This window comes from Pteronotus mesoamericanus, unplaced genomic scaffold (genome assembly GCF_021234165.1).
Source record: "Pteronotus mesoamericanus isolate MK-2021 breed Mesoamerican mustached bat unplaced genomic scaffold, CSHL_Meso_final scaffold_85, whole genome shotgun sequence".
Taxonomy (NCBI): Eukaryota; Metazoa; Chordata; class Mammalia; order Chiroptera; family Mormoopidae; genus Pteronotus; species Pteronotus mesoamericanus.
In genome coordinates, this window is record NW_026555329.1 from 34,890,972 (window position 1) to 34,918,798 (window position 27,827).

At 38.4% G+C, this 27,827-nt stretch overlaps 2 protein-coding genes across 2 annotated transcripts in view; one reads left to right on the forward strand and one right to left on the reverse strand.

Annotated features, from left to right (window-relative positions):
- The window catches only part of CCDC146 (coiled-coil domain containing 146), a 127,527-nt gene that overhangs the window by 84,253 nt on the left and 15,447 nt on the right, over window positions 1–27,827 (reverse strand). The gene's annotated exons all lie outside the window — the stretch shown is intronic.
- Window positions 17,161–22,856, forward strand: FGL2 (fibrinogen like 2). The gene is made up of 2 exons (XM_054563876.1): window positions 17,161–17,838; window positions 20,129–22,856. Exons 1-2 carry the CDS (start codon window positions 17,181–17,183, stop codon window positions 20,833–20,835), a joined length of 1,365 nt encoding a protein of 454 aa, XP_054419851.1. The 5' UTR covers window positions 17,161–17,180; the 3' UTR covers window positions 20,836–22,856.

Consider the following 27,827-nt stretch of genomic DNA (forward strand, 5'->3'; position numbering starts at 1 on the left):
GTATTGAATAGTATGGACATTTTGATGATGTTAATTCCTCCAAACCATGAATACAGAATATGCTTCCATTTATTTGTGTCTTCCTTAACTTCTTTCTTCAGTGTTGTGTAGTTTTCTGAGTACAGGTCTTTTACCTCCTTGGTTAAGTTTATTCCTAGGTACTTTATTTTTCTTGTTGCTATAGCAAATGGGATTTTTTCCCCCTGATTCTGATATTTCATCATTGGAGTACAAAAATGCCTTTGATTTCTGGATATTGCTTTGTATCCACTGTTTTGCCAAATTCTCTTCATAGGTCGTGTAGTTTTTTGGTGGAGTCAATAGAGTTTTCTACATACACTATCATGTCATCTGCAAACAATGACAGTTTTACTTCCTCCTTTCTAATTTGAATGCCTTTTCTTTATTTTTCTTGTCCGATAGCTGTGGCTGGGACATCCAATGCTATGCTGAATTGAAGTGGTGCAAGCGGACAACCTTTTCTTGTTCCTTATCTTAGTGGGAAAGCTTTTAGTTTTTGCCCATTGAGTAAGATGTTGGCTGTAGGTTTTTCATATATCGCCTTTATTATGTAGAGGTATGCCCCCTTTATTCCCACTTTGCTGAGTGTTTTTAATCATAAGCGGATGCTGTACCTTATCAAATGCTTTTTCCGCATCTATTGATATGACCATGTGATTTTTGTCTTTTCTTTTGTTTATTTGATGTATTACATTTATTGATTTGTGAATATTGAACCATCTTTGCATCCCTGGGATAAATCCCACTTGATCTTGTTGGATGATCTTTTCAATGTATTGCTGGATGCGGGTTGCCAATATTTTGTTGAGGTTTTTGGCATCGATGTTCATCAGTGATATTGGCCTGCAGTTTTCTTTCTTTCTTTGTTGTGTCTTTATCTGGTTTTGGGATTAGGATGCTGACCTCATAAAAAGAGTTTGGGAGTCTTCCCTCTACTCGAAATTTTTGGAAAAGTCTGAGAAGGACAGGGGTTAGCTCTTCCTTAAATGCTTTGTAAAATTCCCCTGTGAAACTGTTGGTGCAGGGTTTTTGTGTGCTGGGAGTTTTTTGATTACTACTCCAATTTCACCAGCTGTTATTGGTCTGTTCAGGCTTTCTGCTTTTTCTTAATTCAGTGTTGGAAGGATGTATTTTTCTAGAAACTTGTCTATTTCATCCAGGTTTTCAAATTTCTTGGCATATAATTGTTCATAGTAATTTCTTACAATCTTCTGTATTTCTGCGGTATCGGTTGTATTATCTCCTCTTTCATTTCTGATATTATTTGAGTCCGCTCCCTTTTTTTCTTGATGAGTCTGCTTAAAGGCTTGTCAATTTTGTTAATCTTTTCAAAGAACCAGCTCCTAGATTTGTTGATCCTTTGAACTGTTCTTTTAGTCTCCATGTCATTCAATTCTGCCCTTTTCTTGATTATTTCCTTCCTTCTACTCACTCTGGGCTTTGTTTGTTTTTGTTTTTCCAGTTCTTGAAGCTGTACAGGTAGGTTGTTTATTTGAAATATTTCTGTCTTTTTTAGGTAGGTCTGTATTGCTATGAACTTCCCTCTCAGGACTGCCTTTGCTAAGTCCCATAGGTTTTGGACTGTTGTGTGTTCATTCTCATTTGTTTCCAGAAATTTTTTGATTTCTTCTTTGATCTCATTATTGACTCATTCATTGTTTAATAGCATGCTATTCAATCTCCATGAGTTTGAATGATTTTGAGTTTTTTCCTTGTGGTTGGTTTCTAGTTTCAATCCCTTGTGGTCCAAGAAAATCCTTGTTATGATTTCTATGTTCTTGAATTTGTTGAGGCTTGTTTTGTGTCCTATTATGTGGCCTATCTTTGAAAATGTTCCATGTGCGTTTGAAAATAATGTGTATTTGGCTTCTTTGGGATGAAAGTTTCTCTCTCTCTCTCTCTCTCTCTCTCTCTCTCTCTCTAATCAGTTAAGTCCACTTTATCTACAGCATCATTCAGTTCCACAATATCTTTGTTGATTTTTTTTTTGTAGATCTATTCATTGTTGAAGTGGGGTGTTAAAATCCCCTACTATCAGTGTGTTGCTGTCTATAACTTTCTTGAAGTTCCACAGGATTTTCCTTATATATTTGGGTGCTCCTATGTTTGGTGCATATATATTTATAATGTTCATATCTTCCTGGTGGATTCTTCTTGTGAGTATTATGAGGTGTCCTTCTGGGTGTCTTTTTATGGCCTTTGTTTTGAAATCTACTTTGTCTAATATAAGTACTCCTACCCCTTCTTTTTTTTTTTCCTATCCATTTGCTTGGAATATTCCTTTCCATCCCATTACTTTAAGTCTGTGTAGGTCCTTTATTCTGAGATGGGTCTTTTGAAGGCAGCATATGTGCGGGTCATGTTTTCTTTTTTTGTTTTTAATTTAATTTAATTTTTTTTTCAAATACATTTGTCTCTGCCAACCCCCCACCACTTTCCCTTGCCCCCTTCCTCCTTCCCTCCCTCAGCTCTTCCCCTTTGGTTTTGTCCATGAGTCCTTGCTATATGTTCCTTGACTTTTCCCTTCCCTTCCTTTTCCCTGTCCCCTGCTCCCTCCTTCCCTCTTGTCTCTGTTGATTTCTTTTCCTATCAGTGTTGCTGGTCTTATTTTCCTTGCATCTTTGTATTGTTGGTTAGGTTCCACTTATAGGTGAGATCATATGGTATTTGTCTTTCGCCCCCTGGCTTATTTCGCTTAGCATAATGCTCTCCAGTTCTATCCATGCTGTCGCAAAGTTTAGTAGTTCTTTTTTTCTTTCTGCTGCATAGTATTTCATTGTGTATATGTACCATAATTTTTGATCCAATCATCTCCTGATGGGCATTTAGGTTGCTTCCAACACTTGGCTATTGTGAATTGTGCTGCTATGAACATTGGGGTGCATAGGTTCTTTTGAATTGGCATTTTGGTGTTCTTAAGGTATAATCCCAGCAGGGGAATCACTGGATCAAAAGGCAGTTCCATTTTCAGCTTTTTGAGGAAATTCCACACTGCTTTCCACAGTGACTGCACCAGTCTGCATTCCCACCAACAATGTAGTAGGGTTCCCTTTTCTCCACAGCCTCGCCAGCACCTGTTATTTGTTGATCTGCTTATGATGGCCATTCTGACCGGTGTGAGGTGGTACCTCATTGTGGTTTTGATCTCCATTTCTCTGATGGCTAGTGATGCTGAGCATCCTTTCAAATGCCTCTGGGCCCTCTGTATCTCCTCCTTGGAAAAGCGTCTGCCCAGGTCCTTTGCCCATTTTTTGATTGGATCGTTTGTCTTCTTGGAGTGGAGTCGAGTGAGTTCTTTATATATCTTGGAGATTAAACCTCTATCTGATGTATCATTAGGAAATATATTTTCCCATACGGTTGGCTCCCTTTTCATTTTGCTGATGTTTTCTTTAGCCGTGCAGAAACTTCTTATTTTGATGAGGTCCCACTTGTTTATTCTTTCCTTTATGTCCCCAGCTTTAGGAGACATATCAGTGAAAAAATTGCCACATGGGATATCTGAGAGTTTCCTGCCAATATTGTCCTCTAGGACTTTGATGGTGTTGCGACTTATATTTAAGTCTTTGATCCATCTTGAGTTTATTTTTGTGTATGGTATCAGCTGCTGATCCAATTTCAATTTTTTGCATGTAGCCATCCAGCTCTCACAACACCATTTGTTAAAGAGGCTATTATAACTCCATTTTATGCTTCTGCCCCCTTTGTCAAATATTAGATGCCCATAGAGACCTGGGCTTATTTCTGGGCTTTCTATTCTGTTCCACTGGTCTATGGGTCTGTTCTTGTGCCAGTACCAGATTGTTTTGAGTATAGTGGCTTTGTAGTAGAGTTTGATGTCCGGTATTGTGATCCCTCCTACTTTGTGTTTCTTTCTCAAAATTGCTGCGGCTATTCGGGGTCGTTTATGGTTCCATATAAATTTTTGAAATGGCTGTTCTATTTCTGTGAAATATGTCACTGGTATCTTAATAGGGATTGCATTGAATCTATAAATTGCTTTGGGTAGTATGGACATTTTGATGATATTAATTCTTCCAATCCATGAGCACGGTATATGCTTCCATTTATTTGTGTTTCCTTAATTTCTTTTTTCAATGTTATATAGTTTTCTGCGTACAGGTCTTTTACGTCTTTGGTTAAATTTATGCCTAGGTACTTTATTTTTCTTCTTGCTATATCGAATGGTATTTTTTCTCTGATTTCTTCTTCTTCTATTGCATTGCTCGTGTACAAAAATGCCTTTGATTTCTGAATGTTGACTTTGTATCCTGCTGTTTTGCCAAATTCACTTATTAGGTTGAGGAGTTTTTTGGTAGAGTCTACAGGGTTCTCTATGTACAATATCATGTCATCTGCAAACAATGATAGCTTTACTTCCTCCGTTCCTATTTGGATGCTTTTTATCTCTTGCTCTTGTCTGACTGCTGTGGCTAGGACTTCCAATACCATGTTGAAAAGAAGCGGTGAGAGTGGCCATCCTTGGCGTGTTCCTGATCTTAGTGGGAAAGCTTTCAGTTCTTGCCCGTTGAGTATGATATTGGCTGTAGGTTTTTCATATATGGCCTTTATTACATTGAGGAATGCCCCATTTATCCCCATTTTGCTGAGTGTTTTGATCATAAATGGGTGCTGTACCTTATCGAATGCTTTTTCTGCATCTATCGAGATGATCATGCGGTTTTTGTCTTTTCTTTTATTTATGTGATGTATCACGTTTACTGATTTGCGTATATTGAACCATCCCTGCATCCCTAGGATGAATCCCACTTGATCGTGGTGGATAATCTTTTTAATGTATTGCTGGATGCGGTTTGCCAATATTTTGTTGAGGATTTTAGCATCTATGTTCATCAGCGAAATTGGCCTGTAGTTTTCTTTCTTTGTAGGGTCTTTATCTGGTTTTGGGATCAGGGTGATGCTGGCATCATAGAAAGAGTCTGGGAGCCTTCCCTCCTCTTGGATTTTTTGGAATAGTCTGAGAAGGACAGGGGTTAGCTCTTCCTTAAACGTTTTGTAAAATTCTCCTATGAAACCGTCCGGCCCTGGGCTTTTGTGTGCCGGGAGTTTCTTGATGACTGCTTCGATTTCCCCAGCTGTTATCGGTCTGTTAAAGCTTTCTGTTTCTTCCTCCTTCAGTGTCGGAAGATTATACTTTCCTAGAAATGTGTCCATTTCATCCAGGTTTTCAAATTTCTTGGCATATAATTGTTCATAGTAGTTCCTGACAATCCTTTGTATTTCTGTGGTGTCAGTTGTTATTTCTCCTCTTTCATTTCTGATATTATTAATTTGGGTACTCTCCCTTTTTTTCTTGATGAGTCTGCTTAAAGGCTTGTCAATTTTATTTATCTTTTCAAAGAACCAGCTTCTGGATTGGTTGAATCTTTGAATTGTTCTTTTCATCTCTCTGTCATTCAGTTCTGCTCTAATCTTGACTATTTCCTTCCTTCTCCTTGCTCTAGGATTTATTTGTTGTTGTTTCTCCAGTTCTTGAAGTTGTAGTGTTAGGTCTTTTATTTGAAATGTTTCTATCTTTTTTAGGTAAGCCTGTATTGCTGTGAACTTCCCTCTCAGGACTGCCTTTGCTGGGTCCCATAGGTTTTGGACTGTTGTCTGTTCATTTTCATTTGTTTCCAGAAATTTTTTGATTTCTTCTCTTATCTCATTATTGACCCATTCATTGTTTAATAGTCTACTGTTCAGTCTCCATGAGTTTGCAAGTTTTTGAAGTTTCTCTTTGAGGTTGATTTCCAGTTTCAAGCCCTTGTGGTCCGAGAAAAAGTTTGGTATTATTTCAATTTTCCTGAATTTGCTCAGGTTTGCTTTGTGTCCTATCATGTGGTCTATCTTTGAAAAACTGCCATGAGCATTTGAAAAGAATGTGTATGTTTCTTCTTTGGGATGTAAGGTTTTATATATGTCAGTTAAATCTCTTTGATTCAGTGTGTCATTCAGCGCCACAATATGTTTATTAATGTTTTGTTTGGAAGATCTGTCCATTTTTGACAGTGGGGTGTTGAAATCCCCTACTATCAGTGGGTTGCTGTCTATATCTTTTTTGAAGTCATCCAACAATTTCCTTATAAACTTGGGGACTCCTAATTTGGGAGCATATAAGTGTACAATGCTGATGTCTTCTTGATAGATTCTTCCTTTAAGTATTATAAAGTGCCCCTCTGGGTCTCTCTTTATGGCCTTTGTTTTGAAATCTACTTTGTCTGATACAAGTATGGCAACCCCGGCCTTTTTCTCTTGTCCATTTGCTTGGAATATTTTCTTCCATCCCTTTACTTTCAATCTGTGTAGGTCTCTTGCTCTGAAGTGGGTCTCTTGTAGGCAGCATATATGTGTGGGTCTTGTTTTGTTATCCATTCAGCTACCCTGTGTCTTTTGATTGGAGCATTTAGTCCATTCACATTGAGAGATATTACTGATAGAAACTTACTCATCTTTTCTCTTTGTACCTGTGTTCCTCTCTCTCTCATTCTTTTCCTTCATCTGCTTAAACCAGCTCCCTTAGCTTACCTTGGAGTGCTGGTTTGGTAGAGATGTATTTTTTTAGTCTCCTGTCTGGGAAACTCCGTATTTCCCCTTGTATTTTAATGGAGAGCCTAGCTGGGTAGAGCAGCCTTGGCTGTAGGCCCTTGCTTTTCATGGCTTGGCATATTTGTTGCCATTCCCTTCTGGCTTGTAGTGTTTCTGTTGAGAAGTCAGCTCCTAGGTGTATCGGGGTCCCCTTGTATGTTACTTTCTCCTTCTCCCTTGCTGCCTTGACGATTCTCTCTTCGTGTTTGACATTTGCCATTTTAATGATGATGTGTCTTGGAGTGGACCTCTTTGAGTCCCTCTTGAGTGGGGTCCTCTGTGCCTCCTGGATCCATGAGAGCCTTTCTCTCCTCAAATTAGGGAAATTTTCCATCATTACTTTTTCGAGGAGGCTCTCTATCCCTTACTCCTCTTCTTCTCCTTCTGGTATCCCTATTATACAGATATTATAGCATTCCAGGTAGTCCTGCATTTCCCTAAATGCTTCTTCATTCTTTTTGAGCTGTTTTTCCATTTCTTGTCCTTTCTGGGAGCTTCTTTCTACCTTATCCTCCATCTCACTGATTCGATCCTCGGCTTCATCCAGCCTGCTTTGGATTCCTTCTACTGTGTTCTTCAACTCAGAAATGGTATTCTTCATATCCTCTTGTGTGTTCTTGATAGTTTCTATGTCCTTTTCCAGGCTGATACAGTTGGCTGTAAGATCCTGATAGTTCCTCTGCAGTTTCTCATAGTTCTCTTTGAGCTGGCTGAGCTCATTGAGCTTCCTTAGAACCATTGTTTTGAATTCAGTATCTGATAGTTCCCTTGCCTCTATTTCATTTAGCTCTCTCTGTGGGGAGTCCCCTTTTCCACTCATTTGGAGGGAAATTCTTTTTCTTCCCATTTTTGTGAGAGTCTGTTAAGTATTTTTGTCCTTTTCTTTCTGGGCCTGCCTCTGATGATGGCAGTTGTTGACCCTATAGGACCTTGGGTTGTTTGTTTGAGCCTTCCAGGAGTCTACTGTCTGTGTCTGACTCCTGCTTGGAGCAGCTCTGTGACCCTTCGGTCAGGGCTGGGCTATTTTTTGGGATCTCTCTGCACTCTCATGCAGATTCCTTGAGCATGCTTCCAGCGTGGCAGGATCCCCCACCTGCCTGGGCTCACATGTGCTTGCCCCAGACCAGGGGGCTTATTTGCGACCTCGCGTACTCATCTGGCCCCCCTGGCTGGCGAGCTCTGTGGCACTGGTCAGTTTAGGGTCTTCTATTGTGTATTTTCCCCGCTTTGGGCTCTTTGGGTGCATTGCTTGCCCTCGCCAAATGGGGACTACGGAAATGGGAGGAAGTCAGCTTCAGGACTCTCCGGTTAATCCTGTTTCTGGTCTCTCCTCCAGGGACTCTGGGCAGCTCTACTAATTTTGTGGGCCACTCCGCAGTTGCGGGCGGGTTGGTCAATTTACGCCTGCCCTTGCCGCTCTGTGCACTCCCTCGCAGGCCGTATCAGTGCCAATCTGTGGGAGGCCTTGCCGGCAGGTGCAAGCCTTCGCCAGCCTGTGCCGGTCACTCGGCGCAAGTGTGCGCGCCTGCACTGGGTGTTTTTGGGGTGTCTATGTGTGCTTTTCGGCTTTTGGCTCTTTGGGGGTGTGGCCTCTTCCCCGCGCAATGGAGACTATGGCAAGGAGGAGTCCGGACTCTCCGGTTCCTCCTCCCGTTCTTTCCCCAACGCCTCCGTTTCCAGACTCTCCTCAGGGGTCTCTGGGCAGTTCTGTGACCCCTTCGGCCAAGGATCCACCCCCCTGTGCGGACTGCGTTTCAATCGCAGGCAGTCTGGTTCCTGCGCACCCCTCTTCTGTCTCTTTGGGGGCCCGCCTTTCCAGCCCACAATGGAGACTACAGAAAGGGGAGGGAGTTGGGGCTCCCTGGTTCCTCCTCCCGTTCTTTCTCCAACGCCTCCATCTCCAGTCTCTCCTCAAGGCTCTCCCAGCCAGTCTGCACTCAGCCCCGCAGCTCACACGCGTTCAAGCTGGGTGTGAGCACAGAAAAGGCAGGTTAATCCCTTACGCCTGAGTGAGATGGTAGCTGCAGAGTGGGAGGTGCGCCATCACCGGGGCTCCACCGGCCGCTGCCACGTCAGTTCTCTTCACAAAGTTTTCCTCACCAGTCTTTTCCCAGCTACCAGCCCACCCTGCTGCCGCTTCTACCCAGAGATCAAGGACGGTGGCTGCCACTGCAACTTTTGCGTTTTCCCTTTAAATGTCCCTTTGCATCCCCAGCCACCTGTCTCTGGCAAAGAGCGCCCCTAAACTTTTTGGGGTTGAGTTTTGTCTGTATTTTCTTGGTTTTAGCTGCTGTAGTTTAGGGGTTCCTGTTTATGATTCAGACCCCGTTCTTCTCAGGGGAAGCTAGCTGGCCATTTCAATGTCCCTGTGGTGCCAGTGCCCATGGGCACCCAGCCCACCCTCTTGAGCCTCCACCTCACTTCTCACCCGTTGGGACGTGTGAGAGTAGAATCCACTGTCCGTGGCACCAAGGCTCCTCTCCCACTATCGCTCCACTGCTTTCCAGGTGATTACTCCATTATTTAGTTACAATTCCAGTTTGGTTTTGGGAGGAGGTCAGCATGACTCCCATTTACTCCTCTGCCATCTTCTCTCTCCATGTTTTCTTATCCAGTCAGCTACTCTATGTCTTTTGATTGGAGCATTTAATGCATTTACATTTAAAGTTATTATTCATTTTTTCTCTTTGTACCTGTGTTCTATTCTTACTCATTCCTTTCTTCATCTTTAAAGCAGTCACTTTAGCATATCTTGCAATGCTGGTTTGGTGGACGTATATTCTTTTAGCCTTCTCTTGTCTGGAAAACTCCTTATTTTGCTTTCCATTTTAATTGAGAGCCTTGCTGGGTAGAGCAGTCTCAGTTGCAGGGCTTTGCTTTTCATGACTTGGAATATTTCTTGCCATTCCCTTCTGGCTTATAGTGTTTCTGTTGAGAAGTCAGCTGATAGCCTTATTGTGGTTCCCTTATATGTTACTAACTGTTTTCCTGTTGCTGCCTTTAGGATTCTCTCTTTGTCTTTGATATTTTCCATTTTAATTATGATGTGTTCTGGAGTGGGCCTCTTTGGGATCCTCTTGAATGGGACCCTCTATGCCTCCTAGACTTGTGTGACTTTTTCTCTCCTCAAATTAGGGAAGTGTTCCATCATTACTTTTTCAAACAGGTTCTCTATCTCTTCCTCCTCTTCTCCTTATGGTATCCCTATTATACAGATATTATGTAGGTTGTCCTGCATTTCACTTAATGCTTCTTCATTCTTTTTGAGTATTTTTTCAATTTCTTGCTTTTTCAGGGAGCTTTTTTCTCCCGTGTTCTCCAGCTCGCTGATTTGATCCTCTGCTTCACCTACACTGCTTTTGATTCCTTCTACTATGCTCTTCAATTCAGAAATTGTATTCTTCATTTCTTCTTCTTCATTTTATCTTATTGATAATTTCTATGTTATTTTTCATGCTGATATAGTGTGCAGTAAGTTTTTTGTAACTCTCTGAGCTCACTGAGCTTCTTTAGGACCATTGTTTTGAACTCAATATCTGATAGTTGACTTCCCTCTATTTCATTTAGTTCTCTTTCTGGGGATTCCTCTTTTCCTTTTGATTGGTGGGTGTTTCTTGTCCTCCCATTAGTTGTGAGACTCTTTTTTGCTTTTCCTTCTTAAATTGATCTGTCTTGATTTCCTGAATTTGTGGTGTGAACGTCTAAGGTAGGAGACGACTCTTTTTTCTTTCTGGATCTGCTTCTGATGATGTCAGATGTTGACCCTGTCTGACCTTAGGCAGTCTGTTGGAGACTTCCAGGAATCTACTCTCTGTGACTTTTTCCTTAAGTGGTTAATCTAGTCACTCTGCACTAAGAAGTCAGGCTTAGGCACCACAGGGTGGGGCAGGGTCCCCCTGTGGGATCCTTGTTTATGGTTTAAACCCTGCTCTTCTCAGGAGGATCCAACTGGCCATTTTAATATCCTTCTGGTGCTGCCACCCATGGGTGCCCACCTGCTTTCTTGAGTCTCTACTGCACTCCTTACCAGTTAGGTTGTGCTAAACCCGATTCTTCTGTCTGTGCGAGGTTATAAGGCTCCCCTCACTATTGTTCAGTTATTTGTTCCAGGTGATTTCTCCACAATTTAGTTGTGATTCCAGATTGGTCCTGGGAGGAAGTCAGTGTAACTTTCATTCACTCCTCCACCATCTTGATTCTCCTCCATGCCCTTTTTTTATGCTGTTGAAGTTCTCACTAAATTTCTTGAGCATGCTTATAATCATTGTTTTGAACTGTTTCTGGTAGTTTGCTTGCCTTCACTTCATTTAGTCATTTTCTTCTGGAGATTTCTTCTATTCTCTCTTTTGGGACCTGTTTCTTTGTCTCCTCATTTTGGCTGCTTCTCTAGGTTTGTTTCTATGCATTAGGTAGAGCTTCTATGATTACCATACTTGGTAGAGTGGTAGGTGTCCTGTAGGGCCCAATTACCCAATCTAGGCACCCCTTGTGTCCCCCCTGTGTTGGATATGCAGACTGTCATGTAGTAGTTGAGCCTTGACTGCTGTTGGCATGTCACCAATAGGCTGCAATAATGAGCTGTGACTACAATAGAGGAGCTGCTATACAGAGGCTGACCACACAGAGCAGGACTTGCTTCAGTGGGGCTTTGGCTTCCACCAAGTCCACGCCTTGAGAGTGTCGCTTGTGGAGGTGGTTGGGTTGTAATCAGGCATGGCCTGAAGTTTTCCACAGTGCACTGGCTCTGGGGCATCCCAGCAGCTGCAAGGTCAGCCACTATCTCTGCTCTGACTGGGGCCAGCTGGCATGAGCTATATAGAGAGATCTGCAGATGGCTGCTAGTTGTGCTGGGCTTGGAGGTGCCCAGGAGAGGCTGGCTGCCACTAGTACCAGGCCTGGGACCACTTAGCAAGTGGTACAGGCTATGCAGTCTCTAGATGTTGCTTATTTGAGAGATTTTAGGAAAGTCTGAAGCATAAGCCAAGAGATGCAGTTTGTATGGAAAAGCCACTGGGAATGGCTTGGGTGGGCCTGCAAGTTGGGTGGGGTAGGGTCTCAGAGAATCACCAGTGTTAGCCAGGTTGATGGAAACTCAGATATGGCACCCCCCTTCCGGCTCTGTGAGGAGAGGTCTCAGAAAAGAAACAATGGCTTCTGCGCACACTTCTGTCTAAGAGAAAGCTGCTTCTCCAGCCCTTGTACTGAAGCCAGACAATTCGGTTGTTTCCCATATGTCCCTGGCACCTTCTAAGCTGCAGTCCTAGTATTAGGACTCAAAGCAAATGAGTCACAGTGAGTCTGGGACTCCAGGAGCCTGTCTCTCACTCAGCCTCAATCCCTGATGGTTTTCACAGCCAGGAGTTATAGGGACTTCTTTTCCTGGCCCTGGATTCCTGGGCTAGCGGTTCTGATGTGGAGTCAGGGACCCCTCACCACTCAAGGGGGCCTCAACAACCAAGATATACCTCCTGATTTTTATTTACCACATATGCTGTTGGACCAGCCCATTCTATATCTCCACCCCTGCTACCAGTCTCAATTTGGATTTCTAGTCTGAATCTCTTCAATTATTCTACAGTGAGGCACTGGTAAGACAGACCAGAGAACCTACCAACTATTTTAACCCAAATCAGGCAATTCCTAATCTATGTGTTGAATTTTTGTTTAAAGTTCAGGATTTTGTTTAACATGCTTTTCATGAAATTTATAATGAACAACAACTAAGATCTCTAATGAATATTAAAGTAAACATTATTTATCATTGACATCTCAATTAGTTTAAAAAATAAATGTGAAATTTTTTTTATCACAAAAGCATGCATTCTCTAAAGAATAATCAAAGCCTTTGGGATTTAATGAATCAGCAACTACAAATATGTTAAATTAATAAACATACTCTCAACAGTATAAATAATAATTGTCATTAAATTTACTTCTTTTGGTATAGAGACATACATGTTCTAAACACTATAAAGATATAGTGTTTCCTTTAAATAACTGTATTGGAGGAAATTAAAATTTACTTTTGGAATCTGATACAAATATAGTAAATGCAGATCCTTCCTTGAATATACTTTGTATAAGCAAAAATAAAAGGAAGTCTGAACATGTTGTGACTGTGAATGTAGACTGATGAAAGTAATTTTTCCATGAGGTTTATAGAAACAAATTTTTTTACTTTGAAATTCCAATATATATTGGTGTTATTTTTAATTAAATTTATTGAGGTGACATTGGTTAATAGGATCATATAGGTTTCAGGTGTACATTTCCATGATACAAGGTCTGTGTATTGCATTGTGTGCCCATTACCCAAAGTTAAACCATCTTCTGTCACCACATATTAGTGTTAAAAAATTTGTTTAGATCTGGAAAAAAAATCTGTTAATGGGCATAATGTGTCAGTTCTTTGTTAGGGGAAGAGCCTAGGAGTTAGGGCAGGCTGTGCATGAGAAAATCTGGAAAGGCTTTCCAGCAAAAGGAAGGAGGCAAAAGTCAAGGTCAGTGGAGGGGGATTCCATATTCCCCAACATATTGCTCCCTCTCTCTCACTGCCATGACATTACTTCAACCAGAGTCATATTTCATAGTTCTCCCTCAATTCTCCCTCCTCTTCTTTCATTTCTAATCACTTATCAGATGCTATGGTTTCTATCACTTTCTACAATAATGTCTGCAACCTTTTTACCACGCCTCCTGCCTCTACACTTATTCACCAGTTACCTAGTACTTGCCACCACACTAATATCTCTCACCTAGAACACCATTTGCTGCAGGTTTCTAGCAAAGAATGCATTCCTAAAAATGGTCCTAGAATATAAAATATTCCTATTGTTAACTAACGTTTAAGAAATGCAACACACATTTCTTTCTTCTTGGCCAGTCATACACGCATTAGCATGAGACTAATATTTTTCAGAAGTGCTTGTCCGGAACTCTGTTTTCATATAAAATTCTTCAACATCTACTCACTCATGTTGCATAAAACACACTTTAGGAAACAATGGCTTGGAGTATTTAAATAGCCTCTAAACTGCTCTCCTTGCCTAATTTTTCCCTTTCCCTTTCCCAGTGCGTTTAGTATTTCACTGATAGATGACTTTCTGGGAGGTGCTTAACTGAGAATATTATTCCTTTGCTCAGGAACCTTCAGTGGCTCCCCACTGATCTAAGCAGTAAACACTGGGCTCTCCATAACATGCTACCAACATGCCTGGCTGTGTGGCATGGAAGAAAAGTCATGAACTTTGGAATCAGATCCAGGTTCAAGTTCCAACTCTGCATCTTAAATAGTGTAACATCATAGACAAGTCATTTATTGCTTTGAGCCTATATATATATAAAATTCATCTGCAAATACAAGCAGTAATCATAGAGATGGGAGGATATAGTAAGACAGTTTTTTTTGTAAAAGCTTCTTGCACTGACACTCTGTGGCCCCACAGGTTGTAAATCATTTGGTAGGTTGAGTTCTTTCGAGTGGTAGTCACTCAGTGTCTGCCTGTAAAAAGAAAGCAATGATTTTCTAAATCAAGAACCCAGAGGATCACCTATTATTATCAATAAAAACTGATTAATAAAAGAGTCTCTGCCTTTATTTGGGGAACTTTTTATGGGTCCTGAAGAAACAGGAGCCATTTCCTACAGCATATTCAATCTTTTTAGGTGGAACTATCTATGCTATGCCCTTGGTAGAGTGGGTGGGCAGGGCCCAAGAATCAACAGTAGTGCTTGGAAAGCAAATCCTGGGTTCACACACATGAAATGGAAGCCCATTACAAGAGTCAGAAAGCTGCTCTTTTGTTAGATTTAGAAACTTTTAAGTGTTTCTGATTTACTTGATAGTTCCACAAGAATATACAAGGTCTTCAATACGTCTTCTTAAGGGAAAGAGGAATTTTTGTTTGATTTGATTATTAGTGTAGTCCAAGTGCCTGGAATAGTGTCTTGCATGTAGAGGTCGTTCAGTTAATATATGATGGATGAATGGATAAACGAATGAACAAATGAAAAAGATCATGGCTTGCATTTTCTATATGTTCTAGCATAGGGCTGAGTATTCAGAAGATCTTTAATAAATACTTGACTGGCTAAATGCACGAATGTATATATTCCCTAACCAGTCAAGGGCACTTAATAATGTACCTTAAACTAAACATTATTCCAATATAGTCTACTTTATACAACATTGTATTATATTATCTATATTCTCTTTTTAAAAAAATATTACTTTGTTTTTATGTTTCTACTTTATGAAATATTTTTATATCATATATATCATCATTTTCTTTCTTTTAAAATTTATATAACCATGGTTTATTTCTCCCCGCAATACTGGGGAATGTCGCAGCCTAAAAGTGGAAGAGGGGAGAGAAATATTGGGTTGGCCAAAACGTCCGTATGGTTTTTTCCGTAAAATAAAAGACACATTTATCATTTTCACCAATAACTTTATTGATTTGGATATTTTGAGTATGTGGGCTATCTCCTGCATGACAGAACATCGATTATTTCAATTTGGTCGCAATCAGTTTCAACTGGTCTACCCAACCGTGAAGCGTCCTCCAGCCAGAAATCTCCAGCACAAAATTTCACAAACCACTTTGACACGTTTGATCAGTCACAGCACCTTCTCCATATGCACAAATCTTTTTTTGTGTTTCACTTGTGTTTTACCTTTCTTGAAATAATAAAGCATAATATGATGAAAATGTTGCTTATTTCCTTCTGTATTCAGTGTTACAATGGCTACACAAAAATTTACCCATTTCTATAAGCTTTTTTTTAAATGCACACTGATATGACAGCTGTCACAATGTAGTCTAACAACATTGTTTTGAATGAAGTTAAAGACAACAAAACACTACTACAGCCATCTTACAGAAAAAGAAAAATGAATCTTTTGGCCAACCAAAAAGATTTAATAGATATTTTTAGTCAGAAAGTAGAAGTTTTAGTATAAAATTTATTTAAATATACTGAACGAAATGAAGAGGAAAAACAGCTTAAGTTTTTAAAAGACTGGAAGAAGATGGAGGAAAAATGAGGCATAGGGTGTGTAGAACATGTTCAACAAATTTGTTTGGAAAGAATGTTACATTTACACACTTGTTTTTTTCCCCCTGAAGCACTCCACTCAAAGTTTTATAACTATCATTCCCCTGTGAAGAAAGAATAGCCAAATTCTTCCTTCACAGTTACAAGAACCAAGGCTCAGTAATATTAAGAATCAACATACCCAATAAGGGGTATATGCAGGGGTGGGATCCAGGCCTCCTGAGTGTTCAGGACTAAAAGCAGTTGAGTAATGTAAAGTGAGCCTGACACACTTAGAGAACATGAGTAGGGTACTTTGGCTGGAATAAAGAGGGTATATAGGAAAGTTGTAAGAAATCAGGTTAAAGAAATAAATATGAAATAGGTTACAGAGTACCTTAAATAATATAATAAAGAATTTGGATTTTTATCTAAGTGAGTCATTTTGAAATTATTTTTAAAGCAATAAAATCCTTTTTTAAAAAAATAAGAAATCTTATATAAGATGCCAATATGCAAAACAAATTAAAAGGAGGTGGTTTTTCCAACTGAAGCTGTTCCTCCTTACCCTCAGCCTCTGAGGAAAAAAGTTTGAAAACTAAAAAAAATATGAAACAGAAGTTTGAAAAGTCATGAGTGCTGACATGCTATACCAAGAGGCATGGAGGGTGGGTGAAAGGACGTACTACAAAGGCAGGAATCACAGAAGTGGGGCTCTCAGGGCTGCCAGCGGGAAGGGAAGGCAAAGATGCCTGAAGACAGAAGAATCAGAACAGAGCCAGGAATTTCAAAGATTTATACTTGGACAGCTGAGGAAGATAAAACATAAAAAAAAAAAAAAATGGTGAAGGGCAGAGGAGGAGGCTGCTGGTTTTAATGAAAGACAATGATGTACTTCTGACTGTGTTTTAGTCATTTCTACTACACATGTTATGGTCAGAGGAATAGAAAGCAGCTCTTTTTATCCTCTACCAGTTTTCTTCCCTTTTTCATGGCACTAGTCAGGAAGTGGCATTTTGTTATTTTTTTAAAAATTTTAAGTGCTTAAGATTTCACCTGAATGTCCAACATGAAGAAAATGCAAGCTCCTCAATGCCCCATTCTAAAAATAAAAATAAAAAAAGGACCATTTCCATTTTTTTGTAATATTTCTGTTCTTCAGACAGTTCAGGCAGTCTGGATAACTAGCACTTAATTTTTCTTAAAAAATATTTTTCCATTGGAGTTAAGTACAATTAAATTATTTACCTCGGGCACAATTATTTTGAAATACAAGATTTTTGTTGTGTTTTATAAAGTAAATGATGAAAGTAAAACTTGTTCAATATTGTGAATCTGTCCAACTAATAGTAATTCCAAAGAGCATACTTTTAATGGAGAATAAGTTACAGTTTTTGGCAAACTGAGTTTGATGAGAACAATCTCCACCTCTCTTGAGTTTCTGAAACTAGTGATGCAAGTGCTCCCGCCCTTTTCTGAGAACACAGCCTGACTCAGGCAGGCAGCCGCGGCTATTAAAACAGCTCCAGCTCTGCATGCTACCACACTTCCCTGCTGGGGTGAGCGCCGCCGCAGAGATGAAGCTGGTGACCTGGTGCTGGCTGAGCTCAGCTGCCCTTGCTGCTTACAGTTTTTTGGTTGCGGCAAACAATGAAACAGAAGGAATTAAAGATGAATCAGCCAAGGACGCCTGCCCGGTGAGACTAGAGAGCAGAGGGAAATGCGGGGAGGGAGGTGAATGCCCCTACCAGGTGAACCTGCCCCCGCTGACTATTCAGCTCCCGAAGCAGTTCAGTAGGATGGAGGAGGTGTTCAAGGAAGTCCAGAACCTCAAAGAAATAGTAAACAACCTGAAGAAATGTTGCCAAGACTGCAAACTGCAGGCTGATGACAACCGAGACCAGGGCAGAAATGGACTGCTGATCCCGGGCACAGGAACCTCGGGAGGGGCTGATGAAAACCGAGTTACAGAATTAGAGGACGAGGTTAACAAGCTATCCTCTGACCTAAAGAATGCAAAGAAGGAGATCGACGTGCTTCAGGGTCACATGGAGAAGCTAAATCTTGTAAATATGAACAATATAGAAAATTACGTTGACAGCAAAGTGGCAAATCTAACATTTGTTGTCAATAGTCTGGATGGCAAGTGTTCATCTAAGTGTCCCAGTCAACAACAAATACAATCGCATCCAGGTATGTACACCATTTTCTTATCATTTGTCCATGAATGTCATATAGCTAGATAATATCTACAAATATTAACCTGAGCAAGTAAGTTAAATAAATGACAGATTAAATAAATTAAGCCTTTTACTCATCAAGGTAGTACAGGAGAAACTAATATCTTTGCAAATGTGTGACCATTGAAATGATATACAACCCTAATTAGAAAGATTATAATTAGTTTTTTATCCATTAGAAAGCATTTTCAATTTCAAAGATCTTTGCTGATGCTACAGCTACACACAAATCAAAAGAAGACAGACTTTCTTAATGTTTTAGTGCATTCAACTTGTTTATCTCTTCATTGAAGTGTTTGAAAACAACAGGGGTAAGTGTTTGTGGTTGTGCTCAGTTCTTTGAAAATCATTTTCTTGTGGTCTGCTGCTGGCTGCTCCTTTTCACGTGGCAATTAAGAGATGTATAAAAGATTTTAGCAAGTAATCTGCAGTCCATAAACCCAAATATCTAGTGAAAATGGGAGATTTTATAGCTGGAATCTTAAAAGCAGTGATATGGTTTCATGTGTGTATAAAACTTTGTGCTTTGAGACCTAGTAGCACAAAAACATTTTAAGGAGAGTTTTGGCATGCCACTAAAGGAAGGAATACATTATTACTTCTTTTCTTTTCTTTTTTTTAACTTCAAACTAGAATTCAAGCATATAAAAATAGAACCCATCCTCACCATCCAGATTACCTGAATTAACTTTAATAAATACATGTTAAAGATAACAAACCTAACAACCTACTCTGCCCATGAACCAGCCGTAGCACTGGCTTTCCATATGAGTTCCTAGGGCCATTACTTCTGATGGTCTTGTTACACTTTGGAAAGCCATTTCTGCATTAGGACTAGGACTTTCCATGAGTGTGAAGTTGAAGGGATATGGTGCTCGGGGCAGGGATCATGTTCATTTGAAACAAGCACCTCATGCATGTTCCATCCCCAGGGAATCTGTCAGTGAAGGCAGGTAGGGGGTTCAAGGACCACTGTTACTAATACACCAGGCAACGTGTATCTGAGGTTACACTGCACATTGCAAAGCAGAGAGGTTCACATCTTAGGCAACATCCTTGGGCACCCATTAGATTTTTTTGTCTATTTTTCACTAAAAGTTTTGGGAAAATATCCAAATATTTTGAATTCTAAATACACATGCAGAGATTTCTTGTGCCTCAGGGTAGTTTATATTAAACTTACTTTATCTGGCATGAATTTTTATAAAAATTATCTGGGAGTAAATATCTGTGTTTGATTCCTACAGAACCATGTTAACTGATTATTACACTTATCCTGAACACAATCACCTGTCATTTCTTTCTAGAAACCAAACATATGAAATGTGGATAAATGCTTTCCTGGATAATAAATTCAGAATAAGAATATTGGTATACTATTGAAAAAAGTTCCTTTTTACTTGAGCTTTTTTATTTAGTGGTCAAGCAAGTAAAATAAATGTGAATGTATGATCAATGCTGTGCATTAGAATTTTACCACATCACTTAAAACATGTCCTGTAAAACTTTTTGACAGTGGAGGGTACCAGCCCCTTAAGGTGTAAGGAAATAGAAGCCTATGATTCCTTTGTATGTATGGAGTAGGAGGGCTAGAATCATTGGCAGAATGCCCACTGAGGGTAGCCCTCACTAAATATTACTAAATTATTAAAACTATTATTTTTCTTCTTCTTCTTTGTTGTTGATGTCAACAAACTAAGAGTATGTTGTCTACTTTGTAACACCAGGCTCTTATTTTGGTGTTACAAAGTAGACACCCAGGCAAATTAAAGGTCTTCATGTACTATTCATGAAATGTAAAATGTTTGTCATTTAAAATATTTTAAAATGTGGTAGCATAACGTTACTCCTAAAAGCATTCAGAAAATTAATTTAACCATAAAGACCATTGTTTAAGGGTAATTCATTCACAGTTTATAACTCTTTAGGTGTTTGATGATAAAAACTGCTCTAACATAAAAATCATCTTCCTTTTCTCTCTATGGCTAACAGTTTTTAGGATAAGATTGTTCACTACTGTACAAGACTACTGGTAGGCTTTCTTTTCAAAGTATGTTGTCTACTTTGTAACACCAGGCTCTATGCCTTAACAAAAATTTGAACAGGTTCAAGTAAGATTAGCAGGGCAGGGTTCCGTGGTCACCATAGATGGAACTGGCAAACTGCTTTTGTACATACAAAGAATTCTTCAGATGCATAGTTTTTGAACAAAATCCAATATCTTTCTTTTCTTCCCTCTTCAGTTCAACATCTAATATACAAAGATTGCTCTGAATACTACACAATAGGCAAAAGAAGCAGTGAGACCTACAGAGTTACACCGGATCCCAAAAATAGTAGCTTTGAAGTTTACTGTGACATGGAGACCATGGGGGGAGGTTGGACAGTGCTGCAGGTGCGTCTCGACGGAAGCACCAACTTCACCAGAACCTGGCAAGACTACAAAATAGGCTTTGGAAACCTCAGAAGAGAATTTTGGCTGGGAAATGATAAAATTCATCTTCTGACCAAGAGTAAGGACATGATTTTAAGAATAGATCTTGAAGACTTCAATGGTGTCAAACTCTATGCCTTGTATGATCACTTTTATGTAGCCAATGAGTTTCTCAAATACCGCTTACATGTTGGTAACTATAATGGCACAGCTGGAGATGCTTTACGTTTCAACAGACACTACAACCATGATATGAAGTTTTTTACCACCCCAGACAGAGACAATGATCGGTATCCGTCCGGGAACTGTGGTCTCTACTACAGTTCAGGCTGGTGGTTTGATGCGTGTCTTTCTGCAAACTTAAATGGCAAATATTATCACCAAAAATACAAAGGTGTCCGTAACGGGATTTTCTGGGGCACCTGGCCTGGCATGAGTGAGGCACACCCTGGTGGCTACAGGTCCTCCTTCAAAGAGGCCAAAATGATGATCAGACCCAAGCACTTTAAGCCATAAATCACTAATGCTCATTTCTCTGAGCATTTGTTATGTAATAGGGCAATAAATTCCTTTTGTACTCCTTTTCCATGGTTAAAAATTTATTTCTGAGCAGTGGGTACTTATGCTACACAGCATTTGAAATAAAGCTGAACAATATACATTTTAAAGGAATTCTTTGTTGCTGTTATGCTGTTATGCAAAAAACAAAACAAAACAAAACAAAAAAACTCAGAACACTTGCAGGCACCTGGGAATATTGAAAATTACACTTTAGATTTATAATTCTCCTAATTTCTACTAATAAGAAAGGTTTTTATTAGTTGTATTACTTGCTATAACCTAAAAATAATTGGTTATTCAGCAGGCTAGATTTTACACAAGTAATTTGTATTTGGCTATGACTTAAACATTCTGAGGGAATACCACTCTTTTGGGTATATAAAGAATTATTTAGGTATTTATTTGTGTCTAAATAGCCTAATCCTTATTCTGAGATGAACTTTTTCAATTTATGGCATTTACTTTGAGTCAGGAAGACCAGAAAGCATTTTAGTTCCCAGGCAAATTAAAGGTCTTCATGTACTATTCATGAAATGTAAAATGTTTGTCATTTAAAATATTTTAAAATGTGGTAGCATAACGTTACTCCTAAAAGCATTCAGAAAATTAATTTAACCATAAAGACCATTGTTTAAGGGTAATTCATTCACAGTTTATAACTCTTTAGGTGTTTGATGATAAAAACTGCTCTAACATAAAAATCATCTTCCTTTTCTCTCTATGGCTAACAGTTTTTAGGATAAGATTGTTCACTACTGTACAAGACTACTGGTAGGCTTTCTTTTGAAGAGGTTGGTGTGGGTGGAGAATGAAGCATTTATTTATAGGCTATTATATTCTGAAAGCCTATTTTATATCCTAAGCAATAATCGCTTTAAAGCTAAGTTTTATATGACAAATAGGTAAATCTATTTATAAAAAGCATATGAATTTTGAAATGTGTAGAACAGTAGTTTGAATAATGTATATTTTATCCCTAACTGGTGTATTGGTTATTTTACTATCAGAAGATTCAAATACAGGTGTTTATTTTTTAATCAAACAAAAGTATTTGGGTATTTTATAATTAATATCATATTCAAAAAATTATTAAAGAAGAGTTAAGTTTCATCATTGTAAAAGGGATCATTTTAGAGAGAATAGCAATGTTCTGCTGCATGTTTAAAATACTCAAATAAAATTTGAATACTGTATGTGAGTCATAGAAATATAATCTTTAATGTCTAGTGCCTGTTTCTACTATCGTAACTAAGATTTCAAAATATATTCACAAAGATTCATCTTTACTCATTATTTGAAAATGATTAAGGAGGATAGTTGCCTTCTTAACAAGTTAATTTTTCGAGCATTGTCCTTTACAGAAAATTCTAATAAAAAAGAAGCAAATATACTTTTAATGATATATAATATACATGGTTTTCAGGTAAACATAATGAACATTAAGTTATTATGAATACTGTTAAAATGTTAAAGAAAAATACAAATAGAACTAAGTTATGACCAAAATGTATCACCATCGACTAAAACCTATAATTGTAGATTTCAAAGGTTGCATATCTACCCAATAGGATATCAATGTAAATGTTGTAACTAATTTACTCTTTATTTCACTCTTTTGTGTTTTTAATCAACGTTTTTATAATATACAGTGTATTTATTACAAATAAGGGCATTTTGATTTACTATATACAATTATTAATATAAGTGTAAGTTTAACTAAATTTAAATTTCTGTGATCAAAAATGTACTCCTCCTAGAATACAGTTCTAAAGAAAAATAGCTCATATAGTGAGTATGCACTGATATAATAGGAAGTAGGTATCATTTCAGGAGAATTTGGCATATCACTCATTAATCCATGTAAATACTTAAAAGCTTGTCCTTCTACCTTTCCACCCTGTTTCAAAGGATCAAAATTATATTTTCCATTATACTTTTATGGCACTTTTCTAATAAAACATTCTATAACATACAAATTTTTTAAAATCATTTCATGCCGCTTATTATTAAATATATTTTAGATTTTTATATTCTTTAACATGTTGATGGAAGTAGATTATATCTAAAAGAGTCTTTTGCATTAACTATTTACTAATATATGCTAATGTTCATAAATGTGGATTTACTATTAACAAATATCTTTTTTCAGAGTCTTGTATTGACAAATATATGTCATTTTAATTAAAGCTTTATTTATGAGCTTTATCATTCTTTGAAAGTATTGATCAAAATGGGTCCTTAGAAATTCCAAGTGGAACTGCTTCACTCATCGCTGAGAAAAAAATAAAATATTTCTGATAAGCAATAATGGTCCAATGAATTAATTATATATCCATTTAACACATAAAGAACTTAAATATGCAAAGCATAGAAGATATTCTGGTAACAAAATTTGCTGGCCTTACTTTTGAATGGCTATCCAGAGAAAGGTTTTAAAAAGTTATGGGTGATGTTATCACAATAAGCTCTAGTTTATAATTCTTATTTTTCTTTATGTATAAATACATTTGTTTTGTTTTTTTAAAACCCTGTAAAATAAAATATTCAATCTTTACATCTCTTTATTTCGTCAGTGTGAAAACATAAAACATTATTGTCTGTGAAATAATATTTATATATTACTCTTGACTGAACAGTTGTATAATGTTTACCTAACCAGACAGTATCTTTTGACTCTTTGAAGACTTTAATGAGTATAATTCGACTAAAGGGAAGACAAGGGAAAATACAGAAACACCATTATCTTATTTCCCTCTATTAGAATACTGTTGACACATTTGAAATACAAAAGTTTCAGTTTCATTTTGAGGCACTGAACTCCATCTCCCCCTTTTCCACCATTAATGCTCTGCTTCAGCCCTCATTATCTCCTCAGGATAAGGCAGGTGCTTCCTGAGAGTAACCTGTGCCTCCGTTTCAATCTATTCCAATCCGTCTTCCACATCACTGCCAGAGGGATTATTCAAAAATACAGTTCTGACCATGTTATTGTCCTGCTTAAAACCTTTCAGCAACTCATTTCCTGTATGATAAAATCCATCAAATAAGCCCCTTCATGAACCAGTTTCTGCCTACCTTTTAGCATTCTTCTCTACCACTACTCACACTCCTGCCATACCAGGTACCTTGTTCTTGAACAAACTATGTTGTTTCATATTTTCTATGTTGTTTCATATTTTGTGTATACAATTAGTATACACAGGGTGAAGAATATATCCCTTGGTTTAGATAGAATGCCATCCTCAACCCCCGTTGAATTTATTTTCTCATCCATGACCTAAGAGCAGGGACTCAGGAGCCAGACTTGCTAGGTTTGAATTTTAGGTCCATCATTTGCAAGCTGTGTGATCACAAGCAAAGTCACTTATCTCTCTGTTCTTTGGTCTCTTCAATTACAAAATAGGGATAACAGGAAAATTTTCCTGTTAGAGTCATTGAGCAAATCAAATGATAAAACCTATGTAAAGCACTCAGAACATACATCTGTATCATTATCATCATCATCATCCTAAATAGGTATTTCTTCTTGGCAGTCTTCTCTCATGACATTTGGAGGAGTTTGGTACCTTCCCTTTTTGGTCCTATACCATTGTGATATTCCTATTATATGTTATATTATCTAGGTTATCTAAGTTCTGCCCTAAAATTAATCTGTCTAGGATGTAAAGGAAATTTGAGACAGGAGTGTTTTTACTCAAAGTGTTTCATGAATATGTCACCATGGAGGAAGGGCTATAGTCTAAAGAAGTCAGAGTTATAATAGGGGAAGGAGTGGGTGCTTTTAGAGAATTTGGGAGATGGTATATGCAAGTGAGAAGTGATTGCAGCCAGCAGAAAATAAGGCAGGACCAGACCAGATTTATACTATAGGATTGGGTAGAATAACAATGGCCAACTTTTAGAATAGGTTCTGGGAACTGAGGCGGGTTATTAAGGAAGTCGTTCCCTGGCAAGTGGAATGAGGAAACTGAGACAAATGGCTGAACAAATGGCTGGAATAGCTGAGCAACTAATAGTCAACTAATAAATCACAAGACCTTATTCTCTGTAACCAAAGATACCTAAGAGAAAATGGTTTAAATTACCTTGTCAGGAAGAAAGGTAACAAAAAGCCAATTATGGCTAGACTAATCCAAGATAGAGGTGAAACTAACCAGAGAATAACTCCTGCCCTGCCCCCACTACATGCTCATTTTGCTACATTAGCCTGCTAAATGACACACCTGTAGATCTAACAGATATTCTGTTGAAATCTTTCCCTGGGACCTCCCCTAAAATTCCTGCCTATAGAAAATAATTGGGTTGGCCAAAAAGTTTGTTGTTTTCCATAAGATGGCTCTATTAGTGCATAGTTGTCTTTAACTTTACTAGAAACAATTTTGTTAGATTGTATTGTGACGGCTGTCATATCAGAGTGCATTTTAAAAAACTCATTGAAATTGTGGTTTTTTGCATAGCCATTTTAAAATTGAAAATGAAAGAAAATAAGCAACATTTTTGGCATATTATGCTTTATTATTCCAAGAAAGGTAAAAATAAAACTGAAATGCAAAAAAAGATTTGTGCAGTGTATGGAGAAGGTGCTGTGATTGAGCGAACATGTCCAAAGTGGTCTGTGAGGTTTTGTGCTGGAGATTTCTCACTGGACGATGCTCCACAGTTGGGGAGACCAGTTGAAGTTGATAGCGATCAAACTGAGATATTAATTGAGATCAAATTTCTACCATGAGGGAGATAGCCAACACACTCAAAATATCCAACTCAGTAAAGTTACTCATGAAAAAGAAAAACATGTCTCTTATTTTATGGGAAAAAACCAAACTTTTTGCCTAACCCAATAGATAAAACCATCCGATCAAAGGATGGCAGCAGATGCTCTTCTTTGAGTACATCTGTGCTCCCTTTCCTCAGGTGTGTACTTCGTTTCTATCCTAAGTTATAATGGTTCTGTCGAAATGTGAACCTACGGGACAAATGGGCAGTGGCTGCTCATCCCGGGCTGACCACCTGACCCTGTCTCTAGGAGCCCTTTTTTGTGCCTCACTGTCCCAAACATTAATACAGTTACTCTCACTTTCATCCGGACTCATGTTTTAAAATTTTCCATGCACAAGTCAAGAACCTGGAGGTCACTTCACATGGGAAAGGTCCCAGACCTTGCGGGGGCAGGGCCAGACCCCATCATGGAAGCAGTCCAATAACAGGAACGCACCTCTGTGTACATGTCATGTGGAGAGGGTATGATTGTAGTGGACTGGACAGTGATTGTTCTGAGATTCTGAAGAAAAATTATTTTCATACTTCTTATACTATACTGTAATTTTGAAATTAATTTTAATCATACAAGATTCATGAATGCTTTAATTTTTTAAAATTACAGATTTGATTAAAGACCTCTTTGAAAACCATCTTCAATTCCAAATCTCCTCCCTCTCCCCTGGGGTAACAAGCTGAATCCAAACTGTAATTCTATTCTATTTTGTCAAGTTGCAATGTCTGCTGAATCATAGCTTTGCCAGGTTTCTCTTTTTTATCAGCTGGGGAGAGCTGGAAGTGAGAATAGAAACTGGAGAAGTTGGCTATTCTTGGAGAACTTGGAGGCTCCAGAATTCCCAAAAGTGACTGAGCCACCTAGGCTCCTTGACATGTTCCCTAAGGCTCTTCTTGTTGGAAGACTGTTGCTTTTTCTCATGAGAGAGCAACCATAATTCCCCCTTAGGCTCCTTCATCCCACTCTTCGCCACCTCCAGGTCTGTAACCAGGGTATATCCTGATGTCAACTGTAAAGTCAAATTAAGGAGAAGCCTTTATACTGCTTTGCCTATTGCTTCAGCAGAAAACTAGGGAATACATATGGAGACAGATTTTAAGGTTGTTTGAGTAAGGAAGAAAAAACAAAATTTCAGATGTGATTGAATCCACTGATATAGGTATATTTCCCATAAATTTTAAAAAATTACATTTTATTATTTGTGCTAGTACAGTTGTCCTAATTTTCCCCTTTTGCCCTCCTCCACCCAGCACCCCCACTCCCCTAGGCAATCACAACACCATTATTAATGCCCATGGGTCCTGCATATATGTTCTTTGACTACTCTATTCCTTATGCTGTATTTAGATTCAATTGTTGATAGGTATGTTTTTATTGCCATTTTATTGTTCATATTTTTTATCTTCTTTTTCTTAAAGAAGACCCTTGAACATTTCATGTAATACTGATTTGGTGGTAATGAACTCCTTTAGCTCCTTTTTCTTTTCTTGGAAGCTCTTTATCTGTCCTCCAATTCTAAATAACAGCTTTGCTGGGTAGAGTAATCTAGGCTGTAGGTCTGGGCTTTTCATCAGTTTGGATATTTCTTTCCAATCCCTTCTATCCTGCAATGGTCTTTTTAGAAATCAGCTGACAGTTTTACAGGGGCTCCCTTATAGGTAACTAACTGGTTTTCTCTTGATGTTTTTACAATTCTCTCTTTGCATTTAACCTTTGACATTTTAATTATGATGTGTCTTGAAGGGGCCTCCTTAGGTCTATCTTGTTTGAGACTCTCTGTGCTTCCTGGACTTGTATGTCTATTCCTTCACCAAGTTAGGGATGTTTTCTTTCATAATTTTTAAAAATAGTTTTCCAATTTCTTGCTGTCTCTCTTCTCCTTCCAGCAATTCTATGATGTAAATATTGTTATGCCTAAAGTTGTCCTAGAGGCTCTGTAGACTATTCTCATTTTTTTAGATTCATTTATTCTTTCTGTTCTGATTGATTGTTTTGGCTTTCTTATATTCCAAATCGCTGATTTGATTCTCAGCCTCTTCTACTCTACTGTTGATTCCCTGCAAATTGTTCTTTATTTCAATTAGTGTATCCTTCATTTCTGACTGGATCTTTTTCATGCTGTTGAGGTCCTCATTAAGTTCCTTGAACATCCTTATAACCAGTGTTTTGAACCCTG

Coding starts and splice junctions, on each gene's coding strand:
- FGL2 (XM_054563876.1), top strand. CDS start 17,181: ATGCTACCACACTTCCCTGCTGGGGTGAGCGCCGCCGCAGAGATGAAG. Junction 17,839..20,128: donor ACAAATACAATCGCATCCAG/GTATGTACACCA, acceptor TTCCCTCTTCAG/TTCAACATCTAATATACAAA.